General features: G+C 46.1%; 1 protein-coding gene across 5 annotated transcripts; it reads right to left on the bottom strand.

Annotated features, from left to right (window-relative positions):
- Nucleotides 1–215: 215 nt before the first annotated feature.
- IDNK (IDNK gluconokinase) lies at nt 216–12,233 on the bottom strand. Of its 5 annotated transcripts, none has more exons than XM_004774073.2 (5): nt 12,115–12,232; nt 7,954–7,984; nt 7,502–7,588; nt 2,882–2,925; nt 216–898 (listed from the first exon to the last, which is right to left on the bottom strand). In XM_004774073.2, the coding sequence occupies exons 3-5, from the start codon at nt 7,535–7,537 to the stop codon at nt 553–555; spliced, it is 426 nt and encodes a 141-aa protein (XP_004774130.1). In that variant the 5' UTR covers nt 7,538–7,588; nt 7,954–7,984; nt 12,115–12,232; the 3' UTR covers nt 216–552. The 5 variants fall into 5 exon arrangements, with proteins under 5 accessions (XP_004774130.1, XP_004774129.1, XP_004774132.1 ...); XM_004774072.2 differs by having other exon boundaries at nt 12,078–12,226; XM_004774075.2 differs by lacking the exon at nt 7,954–7,984 and having other exon boundaries at nt 12,078–12,233.
- Nucleotides 12,234–20,215: the final 7,982 nt, after the last annotated feature.

Raw genomic sequence — 20,215 nt, 5'->3', positions numbered from 1 at the left:
GGGTTTCCGTAAAATGAGTGGGACAGTTGGGTCAGTGAGTCCCAGGCTACATCCACTTTGCCGTTTTTTATATCCATGAACTATATGTACTTGTTATTTATCTTGAGATGATCCAAGGAGAGAGGTTTAGGACTTGCTGGTGAGTGGTCAGTTTACACACGTTTACACATTATACACATTTCTACTCCTGTGACTAATTTCCAGGGGATGCCAAGTATAGCCAAGTTTCATTTATTTGATCAGATCTAGGCATGATCAAGGATGTTCTAAATGAGGTGATTTACAGCATTGATTATAGAATTCCCTCTGATCATCTGATTAGGTCACAGGAATTTGAATTTCTATTGAAGCTTTACTTTCAAAGTGCCCTCCTGTCTCCTCCTCATGTGCCAGAGCACAAATGCCTAAAAATACACCCAGGCAAGTAGAGTTCAGTACACTAGGGTTTGTTCACCCCAAGAAATTAGAATACTGGCAAAACCAGTAGACATAGTTTGGGATGGGATGGAAATGTCTGCCTGATTGTTCTGGACCCCCGATCTGAAGCGATTTTCATTTTAGAGTTTCCACTATTGTAGCAATTATCTCTGAAAGATTTTTGTCCACACTGATTTGGATGAAGTTTTCTGGAGCCGATGGGGGCTCCAGAGTTTCGAACTGGGACTCCAATAACTCAGGGGGCATAAAGTGTCCTTTTCTCTTGAGTAAACGCCCAGAGATGACCTCAAAGGACCCACTCAGATGGACCACGAGGAGCTTCACTTCAGCTGGGTGTTTGTCCTTCCCCGTCTCATCACACTTCGGGGATGCACCATCTTTTCCTCGTATTAAGATGTCTCTGTACGCTTTCTTCAGAGCCGAACAGGCTAGAACCACATGCTGTCCAGAAGCTACATCTCTGTTGAAAAAAAAAAGGGGGTGGGTGGAGAGTGGGACTAAAGAATGCGGACCTTTGAAATAACTGGTGCTGATTCTAGATTGAAGACCGGTCCTACTTCTCTCCCAGTAGAAGGTATTACAAAATGGTGGTCAGGTATCAGGCAGTCCTGGCTTTAAGGTAAAGATCTTCCTTGCACTAGTGAACTGAGCCGTCTTGGGCAAGGTATTTACCTCCCTGAGCATCAGTTCATCTTCATCATCTCTTAAATGGGGCCCCTTAGAGCGCCTGTCCGTAGACTTGTGAGGAAGAGTTGACCAACATGCCCAGTACACAGGAAGTTCTTGGTAGGTGTCAGCTCTGCTCCTGCAAATGTAGACATAGCCACTGCATGTGGACATGGGTGGCTGCTGGTAGGTGCCTGTGCCCCACACACCTTGGCTCAGATTTTCCACAGGTGTTCAGTGATTTGAAACTCACAACTGGCTTCTCCCCCTTCCTACTCTACAATATGCTGGGAGTCTGGTGAATTTGCCAGTGCAGAGCTGGAGAAAGCAGGCAAAAAGGGGAATATCAGGCTGTCTGTGGTCAAGGGGAACAAGATATAAGAAGCGTCCAGGGATATGCTAAGAAAAGACCTGAGCCGGAAATAGAGGCAGCATGACCAGGCACCACAAAGGGAAACCAGTGTGCTCCGAGACTGCCCAAGTGAGTGAGCCTCCTCTCCCACGCAGCTGCTGTGTGCCCCTGTCCATGGTCAGGAAAGGCAGGCGGCTCTGGCTGGGAAGGGACTCCAGTAAAGAGGTGAGAGATGAAGGGTAAAACCCTGGCTTGGGTACTTGGTAGAATGTTTTAGAACTGAGAATTCTGCAGGTGTCTGCCTTTGATCTACGGACAATGTACACTTGAGATCCAGTGGATGGAGCACATCAGCAGCAGCGAACTTACATACCTGGGCCGTCTGGCTCTTCCCAGAGGCCATGGTTGAGAGCTCATTTATTGTAGGTCTGGATGTCTGATAGCTCCTCTCCGGAGGATCTTAACTTCTGCTTCCATCACAGGTCAGTATATTTGATCTAATCTACTTATGTTAAGACCCAGTTGGGTAGGAGTTCTCAAACCTTGAACCCTAAACTCAAAGCCTATGCAAAGACAAGGTTGCCAGCTATGTCAGTGCAGTGTGAAAAAGTAAACTGAATTTTTAATTTTAAGTATATTCTAATTGCATATGGTGTAAAGGTTTTAGATTTATAAAAATATGAAATGTCATCTTCATTTTAATTAGCAATAATCGCCTTGGATAAACCTACGATACTGCCACTGCGCAAAGCTCATCCTCATTTTAGAAACAAGATTTATAAGCCATTCCCTGCCTCTTCTCTATCCTCCTCCACATCCCAACCAGGATTCCCAGGGGTCAGTTCCTCAGATGGGTGGAGGGGACCTCATTTGCTCAGAGGCACGATACAGAGCAGGACGGTTTGGGACTCCCAATTCTGATGACCAATTATCTGTTCACTTACAAATGACCCCAGGTCTTCCCTGGTTGCCACAGCGTGGAGTTGGGGTAAGAGGTGGAGACAAAGATGTGACTAGAACAGTCAGTAGTGTCATCGGTTACCATCTTTCCAGCACTTAGATGTTTTCAATACCATTCTGAGTGCCTCCCATATCCCGTCTCACTAATTCTCACAATATTCTGTGAATAGGAACTACACCCCCATTTTCAAATGAAGAAACAGACTTATGGAAGCCAACTGGCTGACCAAGATTCCCAGACGATAATTGCGGAGCTGTCTAGGAGGTTCATTTCCAGAACCCATCTGAATTACACGCGGGTTCTGGCTGATTTAAATCATTGTTGGTTACCTGACAGAAGTGCATTCCATTTCTGTGATCCTTTACCATTAGCTAGTTGTGATTTCAAGAACGTATTTTTTGCCTCTACTTTCTGATGAATTTTCTTTACTCATTGGCTTATGTGAAGGCCTGATGCTCTCTTACCTTAGTAAAATGTCATGTAAGTTGCAGAGCCATGGTATCCTGTCCTGAAATTAAAGCAGACACAAAGTGACTTCCCCAGGTATTGTTTATTTGTACAGAAACACATCATCAGCATTACAGTCCAGAGAAATCTTAGCGGTTTTGAGAAGAAGGCCGTACTTCCAGCCTCTAGAATTGTGAGAACTGAATGTCTCTTGGTTAAGCCCCCAGCCTGTGATATTTTGTTACAGTGGTCCAAGCCGACCAAAACTCACCTGAAACACCATTTGGGCCTGGGGCCTTTTTTTCAGGGAGGTCTTGGATTCCAGAATCAGTTTTTTTTAAAGAGCATTATGTTATGTTCAGGTTTTCTATTCTTGATTCAGTTTTGGTGTCTGAGAGAGCAGGATGAGATCACACATACAGTTAGATCTCCGGACCCTCCTGATTTCTTAAGCCAGATGCAGCATCGGCAGGGTCGTATTCCCCTTTGGGGGGAAAAGCGGAGTAGTCTCTGCCATCAGTTACGGCCATCCAAGCCCATGTCCCCCACAGTAATTTATATTTTTCTAAGAAATTGTCCAACTTAAGTCTTTAAATTTACAAACATCACCAGTTCAGAGCCCTCTTCTCATTCCTACTCTTAATTGTGCTTTCTTTCCACTCTTGATCGATCAGTCTTGTTAGATTTTTATTTTTATTTTTTTGAAACAGCTTATATTCCATTAATTTCAGCATCCATTTCTACTTTTTTTCCTACATATTCCTTTTTGTTTATTGTTTTTCCCTACTTGAACATTTAGCTCATTACTTTCCATTCTTGTTATTTTTCCGGAAATGCTTCCAGAGGTCAGATTTCCTTCTAAGTAATGTTTCAAAGGCATCCCATAAGTTTTGGTTGACAGCACTTTTGTTGTACGTTTCCTTTTTTTTATTTTATTTTATTTTATTTATTTATTTGACAGATCACAAGTAGGCAGAGAGGCAGGCAGAGAGAGGGGGGAAGCAGGCTCCCCGCTGAGCAGAGAGCCCCATGCGGGGCTCGATCCCAGGACCCTGAGATCATGACCTGAGCCAAAGGCAGAGGCTTAACCCACTGAGCCACCCAGGCGCCCCTTGTTCGTTTCTAAATAGAGAGGAGGACACAGTCTAAGACTGGGAGTGTTAAAGACAGTATACAGGGACTCTTGAGTAAATGTGTGAAGCAGATGCTTCATAGCCCTGGTGAACAGTGTGGGAGTTGGCAGTGAGGAAGGTCAGGAGAATCTGCCTCGACTAGATGGTCAAGAACTTGAGAGACCTGCTAAGAAAGGTTGGGCTTTACTGTAAGGGTATTAAGACTTGGAGGCATGAGCTTCAATTTTGTGTTCACATTTGTGACAAAAGGGAGTGACTGAGATTCCTTCTTCACAAAAGCAGAAATTGGAACTAGGAGATATTAGAGCAAATTCACTCAACTCTGTGAGTGGTTACTACAGATGATAGGATAAATTATGAAAGTCAAACACACAGAAAGAAACTTAGGGGAAAGAGAAGAGGAAACAGCATAACCCAAATGAGCATCTCTGCCTGCTGGGTCTGACATTCAAGGTCCTCTCCTTCCTGATGGGTATCCCCTGCCCCCAGCCCAGTGCTTGGAGGTAGTGGGCACAACAAATGTTCTGGCAGGAGTTCAATCAGGACATCAAAAGGGCAGAGAAAGATTCCTGGGCCTCTGGTTTTAGTGATGTGATGGAAACATCTAGAGACATGAAGTGTCTTCTGGAAGGGGACAGTTAAAGGGAGAAGGGAGTTGGAGCTCAGAGGAACACAGGAGCCCAAGTAGGCCCAGCATTGCTAGGGGAGGCAGACAGCAGAAGGAAGGAGCGGGTGGGGAAGAGCAGTGGCCAGGGCCCACTGTTTACCTGCTGCAAAAATGAACTTGAGACCACAGAGGAAAGAACACATGTAAGAAGAATATAGACCCCAAAAAAGATAGGGGAAAAAACTCCAAAATTCAAACTCTAAAATTTGTAGGTATTTTACAAGATAAAGCCAAGAGTGATATATTCTGTAAAAACATTTTCCAGTACTTCCCAAGTTTTCTACACAAGGCAAGTGTTACATTGATAATCGGGAAAATTTTTGACAAAAACCCCCTCATCTAGCAGACTCTGAAGTCTGCATCAGTGTCACTGCGGGCTGCTGGGACAGCTTGGACCTGGCGTGGGGCGTGGGGGGTGGGGGGCACACTGGCAGCTTGCAGATCCTTTATCATCATTATCACACGAATAGCAACCCCTCACAGCCTGAGTGGCGTATCCACTAGAGGTTCCTGTCATGATGGACGTGTTCTCTGCACCTTCTGGTGGTAGCCATGGGCCCCGTGTGGCAACTGAACACTTGGGCTGTGTAACACCAGAACTGGGGTTTACAGTTTAGTTTATGTTCATTTACATTTAAATAGCCTGAAGGAGCCCCTGGAATACTCAGCACAGGTTCTCTCTTCAAACTTCAGCCCTCTGAGCACGAAACCCTCCCCAAGCCTTTCCCAGAGGAGGCAGTACCCCTGCCTCAGACTTTCCACAGGGGCCTCCTCACAGGATCCTGGGGGGGCGGCCCGCAGAACTGGTTGCTAGAGGGGCCCCCAGTGCCAGTGCAGCTATGACCCACACCTTCACTCTTAGCTGAGTTCTCCTCCAGAATGTCAACCATCTGCTATTCTAGCTCTTTCTCTCCCCGGGAGGGAGAAAGTCTGAAGTCCGGCTAACCTGTAGAGTTTCTTCTAAATATATTTAGTGACTCATTATGTTTCCTCCAGTAACCGATAACCTTTTCTTCTGTACAATAAATTCCTTTTCTGAACTCTACCCCTACCCCCATCCAGACTGCTCAGTTAACAAGCCTCGCGTGTGAACAGGAGAATGTTTAAAGGTCATTTGAAAACTCCATCCATTTGGGTTGCTTTACCTTGTTCTTTAACTTTTATTTGCACTCACCAAGGAGAAAACCCTGGCACGGTCACACTTACAGACTCAGGACAAACAGTTTATGTGATGCGTACCTGTGCGTATAGATACATAAGCGACAACAGTAAGTTGTATTTACTGAATGCTTTGGGTACTTCACTGTGCATAATTTTTTTTTTAGTAGTATCTCATTTAATCCCCTCAAGCACCCAGTGAAATGGGTCCTCTTCCATCCCTGCTTCACAGGAGGAGAAGGAGGCAGAGAGAGACTAAGCCATTGGCCAAAGGGCACACAGGCCTAGTGGTGGAGCCAGGTTATCTGCACTATGTCTTTATCTCTACCATAATGTCATTATTATGCTCCACTTACTATTCTGTATCTCTTTTGTGGTTCCCTCCTGCTGTCCCCTAAAGTCAAATGTTGCAAACTTAATTTTGATGGTTCAAAGTCTGAATCTTGGCCAGCTCAAGCCATCCTCCCTGAAACAGAGACAGGTGTATGCTCGGAGTCCCTAGAACTAGACCAAGTGATGGTGGGGGACTCCAGTCCCTGGAGGCCGGATAAGGGGACGAGAGTGAGCTAGCTCAGTACAGCTGGGACCAAGATCACTGAGAGTGGCAACCACAGTATTGGTCTTCGGCCAGCTCCACTCTGTTCCTGCCCTTTGGACACCCCGGCCCGTGAGCCTGGCTGGGGCCCTGGCCCTCACCTCTCCCCTGAACTACGGCGAGTTACACCAGCGAGTCCGGTTTGCACCTGTGCTTTGGGAGGGACTCTTAGGAAGTGGCCTCATGACGGTGCATAAGGAGTGAGGCGCTGTTCATTCCTGCACTTACGACTGAGTCACGGGTATCTTCTGATGTTGACTGTGCGGCCAGCCCTGGGGGTATATAATGGTCATCAGAAAGGCCACAGTTCTTGCTCTTTCAGAAGTAGAATCGAGTTGTAGAGATAAATATTAATCAAATTCTCATACCATCAAATGCCAACTTGCAGCTGGGACCTGAACTGTGTGGGCCATGGTGCTGTGAGAATTTATTATAGGAGGTTTTACTTCAGAAGGCCCAGAGGGACTTCCCTAAGTGGCACAGGAGCCGAGCTGTGGATAGGAGCAGGGTGCATTTCAGAAGTGAGAGGACAGAAGTGCACTTCAGACAGTGAGACCAGCAGATGCAAAGGCCCTGTGGGGAGCAGTGGGGCAGCAGGAGTGACTGACAGGGGCCAGGGTGGCTCTGGTGGAGAGAGGGAGGGAGGGTACCCGAAGAGAGGGGAGTGGGGCATGTTGAGGCGTTGGGCTCTTTGGTCTTGACCCTGAGATGGATGGGACACTTCCAGAGGGCTAGATTTGAATTTGTAACCATCCTTCGAGCTTTGGGGTGGTGGTGAGGTGCTGGCGGCAGCTGAAAGGCATGGGGAGGAGGAGGAAGGCAGAATCTCCAGAATTACGTCAGCCTGCAGCGAAGTGTCCTGGCAGGCTCTGCCCAAACAGGGGCGGGGTGACTCCTAGCTCTGTGTTCGGAGAGCATTTCAGGGCCAAAGCTGACCATGTGCAGGACCGCAGGTGCCTGGCTTCGGAGTGCTGTGCACAAGTCCTCTGGGGGGGCAGGAAGTGTCCTACACCACGTGCTGGGAGAGCCCCACCTGCGGCTCCCAGCTGGAGCGTCTGGGTTGGAAACAGTAAGCACATGTTACCTGGTCATTCAGTGGGATCCCTTTTCCCATCTTCATTCGGTTTTCCTCTGGGTGATAGTCATCCGCATCATAGAATTTCCATCCCAGCTTTAAGAACAAAGTGAACGGGTGTAGATGACAACCACCATTACTGACACTACGTACGGGGCAGCCCGGGGACTGCCCCTCCCCCTGTGGTCCCCCTCCCTCCACTCCCCATCCCCGACACGGGAGCAGGGAGGCGGTCACGCCACATCCCCGTCCCTGCTCACTGGGCTGCTGCTCCTTTCATTCATCACTCTTGGTCATCACCAAGGTGTAAACCAAGATTGCCCCACTGGCTTTCCTAAGCCACATCCATGGTGAGTTTTACAAACCAGAAAGAAAGGGCCAGAAAGAAAGTGCACCGAAGGGAGAGAAGCAAAGAGACAGCACCATGGGACTCGTCATTGGGAGGCATCAGAACAGGTTACCTTGGAGGCCAGCAGGGCGCCCACGGTTGATCTGTGGAGAGGACACAGAGGTTCAGGTGATGGCCCTTCCCAACCCCTGCGTGGCCCCTACCATGCAGGGTGCCCTGGAGACAGCAGCCACCCCGCCATGTTGAAACCCAGTAATTTCATGATACTGAAGCAGGGACAGTAATGCTGTCAGGCCTAGAGTCAAGAACATGTCCGTGTTCTCCAGGAATTTAAATAGTTACTGAATTACCACTAATTTTCTTTCCCAAAAAACAATATATGAGATCTCACTAAACTCCTGAAGACTTTCTGAAATGTTTTGGTCCCTGTTCTAGAGATCATGATGTTTTGTGGGGAAAAAAGCTGATGAGAGATGAGATTTTACTGAGGGTACTGCCGGAGGTCGGACAGGGGAGTTTAACTTCCCAGCACAAGGTTCAAGGAACTCATACAAGCATTACCACCTTGCTTGGGGCTTCTTAAAAAATTAAATGAAGTGGGACACCTGGGTGGCTCAGTGGGTTAAAGCCTCTGCCTTCAGCTCAGGTCATGATCCCAGGGTCCTGGGATCAAGCCCGGCATTGGGCTCTCTGCTCAGCAGGGAGCCTGCTTCCTCCACTCTCTCTGCCTGCCTCTCTGCCTACTTGTGATCTCTGTCTGTCAAATAAAATATTTTAAAAAAATAAAAAAAAAAATAAAATGAAGGAATCAGCCTGGGAGGGAAATGCTCTGTGTGATGTGTGTGGTGAGGACATGATGTCCCCCAGTGGGCAGCACTCACTGCAAAGGGCTTGGGTCTCAGTACCAACAGCTGGCTACAGTCTCCGTGCGGCCACTACCTGGCCACCTGCTTCCATGTCAGTCACCTTTCCCTCTACACCTCTTTTCTCACCTCCAAAATGGGGGAACTGAGCTCCACGTACCCACTCACTACTCGTTTCACTCAGCCAGCACTTACTGAGCACCTGCTAGTCCCCAGGAGATGAAAATAATGAAAACAAAAACAACAAAAACAAAACTCTGCTTACATTCTACCTGGATTCAAGGGTCCTGTCTCTTTTGTGAAGAAGGCCTTGAGGAGACCTCGTGTTAAAGACACACGTGTACTCCCAACTGAGACCCGCTCCCCGATGTGACCAAAGGATTGCAAAGGGCTGTAACTTCTCCCATGAGGTTCCCCGTGCTGATGCTCGCACAGGGGGACACACTGCAGCCTACCAGTGACCAACTCCAGGGCAGGGGAAGCCAGAGCTGGGCATGACCAAAATGACACTGAAGCCCAAGTTAGACGAGCCAGGGATGAACACGTCAGCCACCACTCACAAGCTAAAAGAAGAGCTAACTAGACTGGGGTGTAGAGGGGCAAAGAAGAGACAGAAGGAAAAGGAAAAGCCACTGTCCACTGCTCTATCCAAACCTCCTAAGCCAGAGAACGCAGGACTTGACACGGACTCACGGACTCAGACAAGGACGCCTGGCACAGAGCTCGGCTCGGAGGAGACTGGTTGGAGGAAGGATTACAAACCAGTCTGGGACCCAGGGATCTCTAAGCGGGTTAGTCTAAATCAGGATCATGGAGATTGAAAAGGACTGTAGGGCAGTGGTGGTGGGCTGAGGCCCAGGTTAAAAGCAAAAGATATTCAAAAGGCCGGAACCTGAGGGTGGCTTCACGAAGGCTATTAAAACATAAAGGAAACTGACATTGCCACCTATTCACATAGCTCCGTTCATTCATTTGTTCATTCATCCATTAAGTCTGCAAATATTTCTTGAGTACCTACTACATGCCAGACATTGTTCTAGACAGAGAGGGCAGTAAACAAAAAGGGAAAAGATCCCTTGTAGGAGAGGGGGAGGCAATAAACAGTGAAAAAGTAAAATTCATGCTTGACATTGTTTTAATAGTGGTTTAACTACAATCTTTCTGGTGTGAGACTTGTTCTATTGAGCCATTTTTTTCCCCCTCTCATATATAATGGCGTATAATTTAAAATCCTGCAGGGCCCTAACAAGAGCTCACAGAAATCACCGAAGAACTCAGTGTTCTATATCCGTTGATCTATATAATCATTCTCATTTTATTACTCAGTCCCTCAGCAATAGTTGACTCTGAACTTTAACTGTCAGAGGGCACAAGCTCAGTTCCTGGCCAGCTTCTTGATCTTCACTCACTCCCCCGGTTATCTCAACATCTTATGTCTTTAAATGTATCTGTGCACCAAGAATTCCTACATTTATATCCAAAGTTCCTCTCCTGACACTCTGGACTTGGATAGCCAATCAACCACTTGACAAACCCACTCACGCGACTGATGGGTAATTCACCACATCCCACATTGGACTGTGCTGTTTTTTCTCCCAAAACCTGCTCTGTCTACTGCTTCTCCGTCAGTTAATAATAACTCCCTTCTGGATACCCAAGCCAAAAATCCCGAAGTCATCCTTCACACCTTTCTCCCTCACTCATACCCCACAGCCAATCCATCGAAACAACTTTCTGGTTCTACCTTCAGAATATCTCCAGCAAACGACCACTTCTCACCTTCATTGTTTCTCTAACCTCATCTCCCATCACTCAGCCACAATGGATTCCCTGGTAAGCCACTATGAAACAAAGCCTCTGGGCCTTTGCACTTGCTCTATTCCCTTTGCCTACACTGCCCTTTCCCTAGCCGGCCACCAGGCTTAGTCCTTCACTTCTTGTGAGTCTTGCCCACACACCACTGCCTCAGAGGAGCCTTCCCTCACCATCCTGCCTGCTGTTCTTTGTTCTACTTACTCTCCTTTATTTGCCCCTAGAGCACCACCACTGCCTACCACACCGTGTACATATATTTATCCACTTCCCTGTCTTGTTTCCCTCCCATACTAGGGTATAAACTCATTGAGGGTAGGGATTTTATCTATCCTGTTCATTATATATCAGTGACACAGAGTCAGGATCAAGCTCTATAAATAGTTACTGAATGCATGAATACCATAACCATATAAACCACATGGTTTCACACACTCCGCCATCTGCTCCAAAGCAGAGAGGGGTACATGAATTACTCAAGCTCACACAACCAGGCAGCAGCAGCACAATCAAGACCCGGGGCTCTTGACTTCCACTACATCACAGCACAGAAGCAGTCTTACATTCAACTTCTTCAAATCATACAACTAGGGATTTTCACGCTTCATGATTTATTTTAATTTTATTCAAGGGCTCCCCAAATCATTTTACTTTCTCAAGAGATGAGACTAAAAATGCCACAGTAATCTTAAAAACCTAAACTTTCCTACCTGGAGCAAGAGTCTTTAATCCGTACTTGACCACACAAGATAGTCGTGGCGCAGAAAATTCTAGAAGGGCACTACAGGTCTTTGAACTTAAATTATTCCACTTGATTAAGGTTTGTCTTTTGCCTCCTGTGGCGGATCAAAGCAGTGGCTCCCTTTTCGGGTAAAGGGCGCGGTTAGATTTTTGGTCTAATCAGGAAGCCAAAGTCTAGCTCCCAGCCCCCAAGTTGGCCAGACTGGGCTGAGCAGAGAGGCTCTGGCGCACCCGGCGGTCCTCCTTGCAAACCCTTAGGGGGATTTGGAACTCTATTTATTTACTCTGACTTTCAGGTAAAGCTGATAAACGCTGATCACAGCACAGAGAAAACAGAACAGAGGTGAAATGCCCTTTCTGAAATCTCATCGCACAAGTCCTGCAGCTCGCAGGAGGGAGCTGCCCCTCCGTCCAGCCTCACAAAGGTGTGTGGGAGAGTGGAACAGGTTCGCCCCTGAGCTTTGGGCCTCGCGCCCTTCCACCCCGTTCTGACAAGAGGCTCCCAGACACCGGCCCTGAGGACCAACGGAGCCACGGCGGGCGGCGCCGCTGCAGGCGCTTCTTCACAAAGGGCTGCCCCTCTGAGCCTCTCGGGGTAACGGGTCTCGGCACCCCGGGGCGCGCAGGTTGGAGGGTGGGGAGAGAGAGCAGGTGCCCCCGAGCCGCAGCTTCCTCATCAGCAAAGGGAGGCCGGAGGTTCCCCAGAGCCCTGCGTATCCCGCGGGCCCGGAACGGTGACGCCTCCGGCCTCCGCTACGCGCGCCGCCTCCTCCAGGGCGCCCCCCGCGACCCGCCGCGACCCCCGCCCTCCCAGACCTACTTCCCCGAGCCGCTCACGCCCATCACCAGCAGCGCACCGGGCGCCGCCATGGCCGGGAGTCAGGATCCTTCCCGCTTCCCGGGCCCGTCCGCCCCGCCTTCTCCGCCGCCGAGCACCGAGCGGCGGGGAGCCGGACAGCCTCGCCCCGCCCCTCACCGCGTTGCTCCGCCTCAGCCCGCGCCCCGCCCCGCCCCCAGCGTTGCTCCGCCTCAGCCCGCGCCCCGCCCCGCCCCGCGCACGCGCTCCTCGCCGTTCCCTGGCAGTGGCGGGGAAGTGGAGCCAGTTGGCGGCAGGAGCAAGCAAGTCTCTACCGCGCGCTCCACCTGCTCGTCTCCGCCTACTGTCTTCCTACCCCAGGCCCCAGCAGGGGAGCCTCGCCCTCGTCCTCCTCCACCAATGGAGGGAGCTTTTTTTTTTTTTAACTGTAGAAAGAATAAGCAGAAAATAAATTCACACTTTGTCACACCGTGCAGCATAAACATCCATCCTTTTAAAAAAAAAAATCATTTTATTTATTTGGTTTTCGTCATAATAAGTGTAAACATCCGTCTTAAAATGATGCCTCCTCCAGTATAGACAGGTGGGCATGAATACTTGATGAAATTGGGATCATGCTGTAGACAGCCTATCGTAACCTGGCATTTTGTTACAAGAGTAGGAGGCGGACATCTTTTGGGTCGTATATAGATTGGGCCGTAGTGGCACAGGTCGTGGCTGCATGGCTCTGCTATTTAATCTGGCTTCTGTCCTCTGTAAATTACTTAAAGGGGAGGACTATCCCTTTGAAGGGTCCATTTGCTTTAGAACAGTGTGTTGATTATGTGTCATTTAAAATATTTGATTAGAAGCACCTTTAACGACATTCTGCCCAACCTCCCTTGTTACCCAAGTTCATATTACTGTGCCCTGGAAAACAATGAAGCTGACATAAATCGCTTACCTAATGAGTGTTTCAATTAGCCCTGCACTAACTTTGTTTTATTCCTACTTAGCTGGAGTGGGTGTTCCTGGATACGCATTTACAGATGAAGAATTTGAGGCCTGGAGAGGAGGTGATCTTCTTTAGGTTCAGTTATGGCTGATAAAACTATCTTGAACATCTACCATCCGCAGGACTCGGAATATGAATATTACCCTCCAGATGCTGCCAGGTAGGTAGGGAACAGAGCGAGCAAATGCTGGAACTTGTGTCTCTCTCTACCAAATAAATAAAATCTTAAAAATAAATAAATAAATAAATAAATTGTGAGTGAGGGGCTCCTGGTTGGCTCAGTTGGTTGAATAACCAACTTTTGATTTCAGTTCAGGTTGTGATCTTGGGGCCGTGGGATTGAGCCCTGTGTCGGGCTCATCTCAGAGTCTGCTTGGGGACTCTCTCCCTCTCCCTGTGCCCCTCCCCCTGCTTTCTCCCTCTCTCTCTTAAATGGATAAATACATCTTTAAAAAATAAAAAATAATAAGATGGTGGGTGGGGTCGAAGTGGGGTTATTTTACAAGTCTTTTAAGTGAGTTGCCAATTGGGGCACCTGGGTGGCTCAGTGGGTTAAGCCTTTGTCTTCCGCTTAGGTCATGATCTCAGGGGCCTGGGCTCTGCTCAGCAGGGAGTCTGCTTCCCCCTCTCTCTCTGCCTGCCTCTCTGCCTACTTGTGATCTCTGTCTGTCAAATAAATAAAATAAAATCTTTTTTTAAAAAAGAGAGTTGCCCATATTCTTTGTTATATCGAAACTTGATATATATGGTTTCTTAAAGTCTAGTTGCAATGTGGAATCTGAAACCATACAAATGAACTTTTTGTACTCTATTACATTAAAATACCTTCACCTGCCTTGTACTTCGAATGGATCTTTTACCCATGCCACGATTTTGTAACATTGTGCATTGATCATTTGGAAAATGTGGATTCACTGATGGAAATGATCCAGATGTTAGCACACTTCACGATACAACAAATTTAAACATCACCACTGATATCCTTAGAAAGGATATATTTAAATATCACCACTGATCTCCTTAGAAAGTTGTGTCTGTTGGGATGCCTGGGTGGCTCAGTGGATTAAAGCCTCTGCCTTCGACTCAGGTCATGATCCCAGGGTCCTGGGTTGGAGCCTCCATCAGGCTCTCTGCTCAGCAGGGAGCACTGCTTCTGTTCCTCTCTCTCTGCCTGCCTCTCTGCCTACTTGTGATCTCTGTCTGTCAAATAAATAAAATCTTTAAGGAAAAAAAAGAAGTTGTGTCTGTTAATTTCTTTGTTTATTTAGAAAAGTCATTAAATCTTGGGAAGCTGTCAAGTTCCCAAGGGATCAGAGGGTTTTGGGGACCTTACTTTGAGAACTGTTTTAAGAGTTGATTATTAACTACTGATGAGGTGGTTAGCTTCTGTTCTAATTACCTTTTTTTTTTTTTAATATTTTATTTATTTATTTGACAGACAGAGATCACTAGTAGGCAGGGGGTGGGGGGGCGGGAAGCAGGCTCCCTGCTGAGCAGAGAGCCTAACTCGGGACTCCGTCCCAGGACCCTGGGATCATGACGATTTGCCAACTGAGCCACCCAGGCATCCCTGTAAAATTGATTTCTATCAGGCTCCAGAGTTGATTAGGCTCAGAGAAGTGATTTTGATGCAAACACAGTCCGCAACAAATGTGAAGGTATTTTGTTAGCTATAAATCTGTTACAAAGTGTTAGTTCCTTTTTTTAAATTGAGATGTAATTGACATATAACATTGTAAAAGTTTAAGGTATACATTTTCATATTACAATATGATCATCACCATAGCCTTAGCTGACACCTCTATCATGTCACATAATTGCCATCTCTTCTGTGTGATGGGAACAATTAAGATCTTATCTCTTAGCGACTTCGAAGTTTGTAATACGGTATTGTCTGTAATCATTGCACTGTGATGAGATCCCCAGGAATTATTTACCTGCTAGTTTCAAGTAGTTCTAGTTTCTTTTACTATAAGACTAATGTATCGGTCCCAGAGCTAATTTATGCATTCGTGATTTATGATTTAGCTCATCCTATTCCGGTTCCAAACACCTGACAAAACAAATCATTAATCAGAAGCTTCTTGGTGAGCATGGATTCGGAGTGAAAAACGTATTGAGTGGGCTCAGCAGATACTTACCACAAGCCGTGAAGAGTCCAATGAGCCCTAGTTCAGTACTCTGTATTGTGCGCTCTTTCCTGTGCCAGGAATGACAGACTGTATTTGTAGCTCTTCCTCAGAGTTACACACCCATTCGTGTCCTTCCTCTGTCTTTTATTGGCTGTGTCTTTTCCTTATTGTGTTGGAAATGCCTTTAATGTTTGTAACATAGTTTCCAATTTGTTTTTTTCTTTTATTACTTTATTCATAGTATTTTCTTTTTGGCCTGGTGAAGTCCAAGATTTTTATCTAATGTATATGCTGAAAAATTTTTTTTAAGATTTTGTTTATTTATTTGACAGACAGAGACCACAAGTAGGCAGAGAAGCAGGCAGAGAGAGAGAGAAGGAAGCAGGCTCCCTGCCAAGCAGAGAGTCCCACGCAGGGCTCGATCCCAGCACCCTGGGATTACGACCTGCGCCGAAGGCAGAGGCTTTAACCCACTGAGCCAGCCAGACACCCCTGAAATTTTTTTTTTTGAGTGAAACTAGAAATCATGGCACTTTTATATAATACGCTGCAGTATTTTGATATTTACTTCTGTCATATCAACTAGGAATCACTTTACCAGCAGAGAAATGTTTGATGCCTATCAGAAAAGTTATGTAATTAAGAGATTAGTAAATATTTTGTTATTAGTTGATAATTTTAATCATTTACTGGTAATGCTTATTTATAGACAAGATTAGCATGTGTCCAAAGTGAAAGAAAACGTATGGAAGAAAAATACAGCCTTGAGAAAATTCTATTCATAAATTTACTTTAATTCTGTGGATTGATAAAATATGAATTGTCATTGTATGATTTTAGTTGGTCCATCTCATGGGAAAATGAGTGTTTCTTGGGAACATGCAGTACAAACCTCTATGTCATAATTCTGAATTTTTACTCTGTGGGGTCTCTGATGGATATTCAGGAGACATGTGGACCCAAAATTTTCAGTTAATTAAAAAGTATATTGGTCACAAGTTTTAAAATAATAAACATAAAGCTGAATCTTTAAAAATGAATGATAATTGGAGCACCTGGGTGGCTCAGTCGGTTAAGTGTCTGTCTGACTCTTGATTTCAGCTCAGGTTTGATCGTGGAGTCCTAAGTTCAGGCCCCTCCCTGGAGCCCAGAGGAGAGCCCAGTGTGGAGCCTCCTTAAAAAAATTAGTGATAATGGTTTCATACTGATGGGAAGGATTACACTGATATCTGTCACGAGGTATCTATATATACCTTGATGAAAAGCTGAAGTACTACATTAAATTCAATACCTTTATTGGTTTATTTCCTTAGACTTGACCTCTATGGATTTAGTGATTCGCGGTGATGAGTCAGGCTGACAGCAGGTGCTGGATGCCTGTCACATGGTGTTGGATCACAGGGAAATGAAGGACAGAGCTCACTGGTAGCTGTGTTCAGAGAGTAATCCAAGCGGCATGTCACACATATGTTGCCATGGAGAAGGGTTCCTACTCCAATCTGGCTTCATTCAGTCCTGGAAAGTCATTCTTCATGTTCCACAAGTATCTGCATATGGTGTGAAAATATGCCCAGCAACATGCCCTTGATTTTATTCTTGAACAAATGAAGAGCGAGCAAATGTGGGGAAAGAGCCAAACTTCACAATTAGTTGCTTGCACAGTTGTCCCTTACTCTGCTGATCTCCTGATTGCCCCCCCTCCGCCCCTGCCACATTAAAACTTGAGCCATTTTGCACCTGAAGGAATGGGTAAGGCAGTTCACTGGAGGACTAGTAAACAAGCCAATTGAAATGGTAAAAACAATCCTTACTTTGCATTATTGGCATCATAAAATAATGTTTGTCTTTGAAAAATATGATGCCTTGCTTAATTCACAAACAGTATAATAAAACAAAAAAAATTATTTTTTGAGGCAGTTCGAGTGAAAATCGTTCCTCATCCTCAGTACAAAGTGATCTGAAAGGAAAACAAACCCAAATTCTCTACATCCTGCATCTCTGTAAAAGGAATGTTAGGTTTGGGGTGGCTGGGTGGCTCAGTTGGTTAAGCAGTTGACTCTTGATTTCGGCTCAGGTCAGGATCTCAGGATCTCAGGTTTGTGAGATCCAGTCCCCGCATGCATCACTCTGTTGGGGGTGGAGTCTGTTAAAAATTCTCTCTTTCTTTCTCCTCCCCGCCCCCAACTTGCTCTCTCTCAAAAAAAAGAAAGAAAGAAAGAAAAGAAAAGATTACGTTCTCTATTCGCTGACGGAATATTTCAAATTTTGATTGTGCTTGGGCACATGCTTAAATTTGGGGAGCTGAGTTCCTTCGCAGCGTTGGTGAAGTGAAGCTGAAAGCATTTGTAAACTGTAAGGTGCTGTAGACATGCTGGCAGCTTCTATTAGTTGATAACAATTTAGAAAAAAGTTGTTCAAATGCAAGTCTATTTCTCTCTTAGCTACCGTATTAGGTGTTACTATATCACAGAAATAGATACTATTTTCGTTACTATGCTACATTACTATATATTTTTATAGTATCTATCACTATATTACTTATTGAGAGTAAGATGCTAGTGAAGTGACAATACTCCACGATTAAACCACAAAACCCTTGAAGTGTATGTACAACTTTCTTTTCTTTTTTTAAAGATTTATTGATTTGTTTTTTTATTGGGTGTGGGGGAGAGAGAAGGAGCAGAGGCAGAGGGAGAAGCAGGCTCTCCACTGAGCGAGAATCCTGCCGTAAGACTCATCCCAGGACCCCGGGATTGTGACCTGAGCTGAAGGCAGACGCTTAATCCACTGAGCCACCCAGGCGTCACAAGCAGCTTTCTAAAAAATATAATTATTATGGGATGCTCGGGTGGCTCAGTCGGTTAACCATCTGCCTTTGGCTCAGGTCATGATCCCAGGGTCCTGGGATGGAGCCCTGCTTCGGGCCCCCTTCTCAGCAGGGAGTCTGCTTCTGCCTCTCCCTCTGCACCTCCCTCTGCTTCTGCTCTCTCTCTCTCTCTCTCAAATAAATAAATAAATAAAATCTTTTAAAAATAGCTATGTAACTGTTGAGAGTGTAGTAGGGTGAGCATTCGGTGGCCACTGCACAGACCGGACTCCACTGACTTGGGCGCCTCATTCTGCTTCCTCTGCAAGCTTCTCTAAAAAGCCTGATATGGCTGAGATTGGGAAATCTGCCAGATGGCAGTGGAAGGGGACAGAAACACAAGAGAAGAACCCACTATCCACAAAAGAAACCAGTAGACAGGAGAAGCGAGCAGGTGAGTCGGAATGAAGCGGGCGCTGCCAACATGCGCTGCAACTTCCACAGGCAGTGCCTTCGTGTTTTACTGCTTTTCGTGGTTTTTAACTTTGTAATTTTGTGCAAAGAGGTTGGATCAAGTTTAAATGACTGTTTCACCCCTTTACACATCAAAGAGTGGGGAACTACATAAGGAGCCATGCCTGTCTCTCCCACCTGCTGGCTGGCTGGCAGGGAAGGAAGAGAGCCTGCACATTGGTGAAGGAAGTCTGGATTTCTCTGGGATGACAGTGAAATCTAGAGTGAAAACAAAGCTGGTCCAAGGTGCCCTGTAGGCTGTAAACTGCGGTTTAATCAGTGCCGTTTTGTTGCTGTTGTTGCTCCAATGGTCTTAATTATTGGAACACATGACTTTGACTCTGCCAATAAAAGGTTTTAAAACCTGAAAAAAAAAAAAAAAGGCAATAGGATGCCTGCAAAACCTGTGGTTTAATATTACATTCCAAGTCTCCACAATCCATGTAACCAAATGGTTTGATCTCGCTTCCTTCCGGGATGACCACACTATCAAAGAGCACTTGACAGGCCTCTGGAGACCACTTACGTATGTGGATGGGGTTTGTGGTCCCATATTAGCACCACCGAAGCCGTCTCCACCATGGGCACAAAATGGGAAGATCTTGACCGCCATGACTGTCAACCTGGGTTAACAAGACTTTTTACCCGCCTGCCTGTCCAGCAATTTCAACGTTTTTGGTAACCTCGGTGCATCCTCTCTTTTTTAAACAGAGTTGGGGGACGCCTGGGTGGCTCAGTTGGTTAAGCGGCTGCCTTCGGCTCAGGTCATGATCCCAGCGTCCTGGGATCGAGTCCCACATCGGTGCTCCTTGCTCAGCAGGAAGCCTGCTTCTCCCACTGCCTCTGCCTGCCACTCTGTCTGCCTGTGCTCACTTTCTCTGACCAAAAAAAAAAAAAAATGTAAACAGAGTTGGATGTCTTGAGTTAGAAGTATATATCATTGTGGCGCCTGAATGGCTCAGCCAGTTTAGTGTTTGACTCTTAATCCAGGCTCAGGTCTTGATCTCACAGTCCTGAGTTTAAGCCCCAACTTAGAGCCTACTTAAAAAAAAAAAAAAAAAAAAAGCTGTAAAAAAGAAAAAAGAAGTCTATATTATTACTGATCACCTTATGGGTGGAAGAAATTAGATGAATGTCAAAGATGCTCCCAAGGTCACAGAGCAAGTGTGATTTCCATCTGAATGGAACTTGGTCTCTGTACTTGTGTGTCAGATGGAGCAAACAGCTTTTTGCTTTTCTAATTTACAGAAAACTCAGTGTATTTTATATGTTCTTTTCTGGTTGTGTCTGTTGATTTCTGGCTTTTATCTTTGAATTCGCTCTCTCTGCCTGATTGAATGAGCTTAGTCTTCTGCTGCCGCCTGCTCCGGAGGGATGTTTAGACGATATTTTAGATGATATTCAGACCAGACATCTGAACCACACTTACCAAGTTTTAACATTATATAAAGCTGCAAAAAGCCAGGGCATGGGGACCAGGCACTAGAGGGGCCTGTAGGTTGGAAGGAAGCGTAAAGCACCCGTGAATTAATCAAAGTGAATGGAACATGAATCATCTGGAAGCGCTGCCGGGCCTCAGATGAACTCGAATGGTATTGACTCACTAACCTATATTCTCCTCTGCTCACTCCATTAGCTCGCTTTGATTCCATGTTAAAGAATGGGGATCCTGATAGAAAACGCTTTCTTTAAACTT

The sequence above is a fragment of the Mustela putorius genome, unplaced genomic scaffold (assembly GCF_011764305.1).
Source record: "Mustela putorius furo isolate JIRA1106 unplaced genomic scaffold, ASM1176430v1.1 tig00000876_pilon_pilon_pilon, whole genome shotgun sequence".
NCBI classification, from domain to species: Eukaryota; Metazoa; Chordata; class Mammalia; order Carnivora; family Mustelidae; genus Mustela; species Mustela putorius.
Note: the sequence above shows the minus strand (reverse complement) of the source record. Positions and strands in the feature narration are given on the sequence as shown.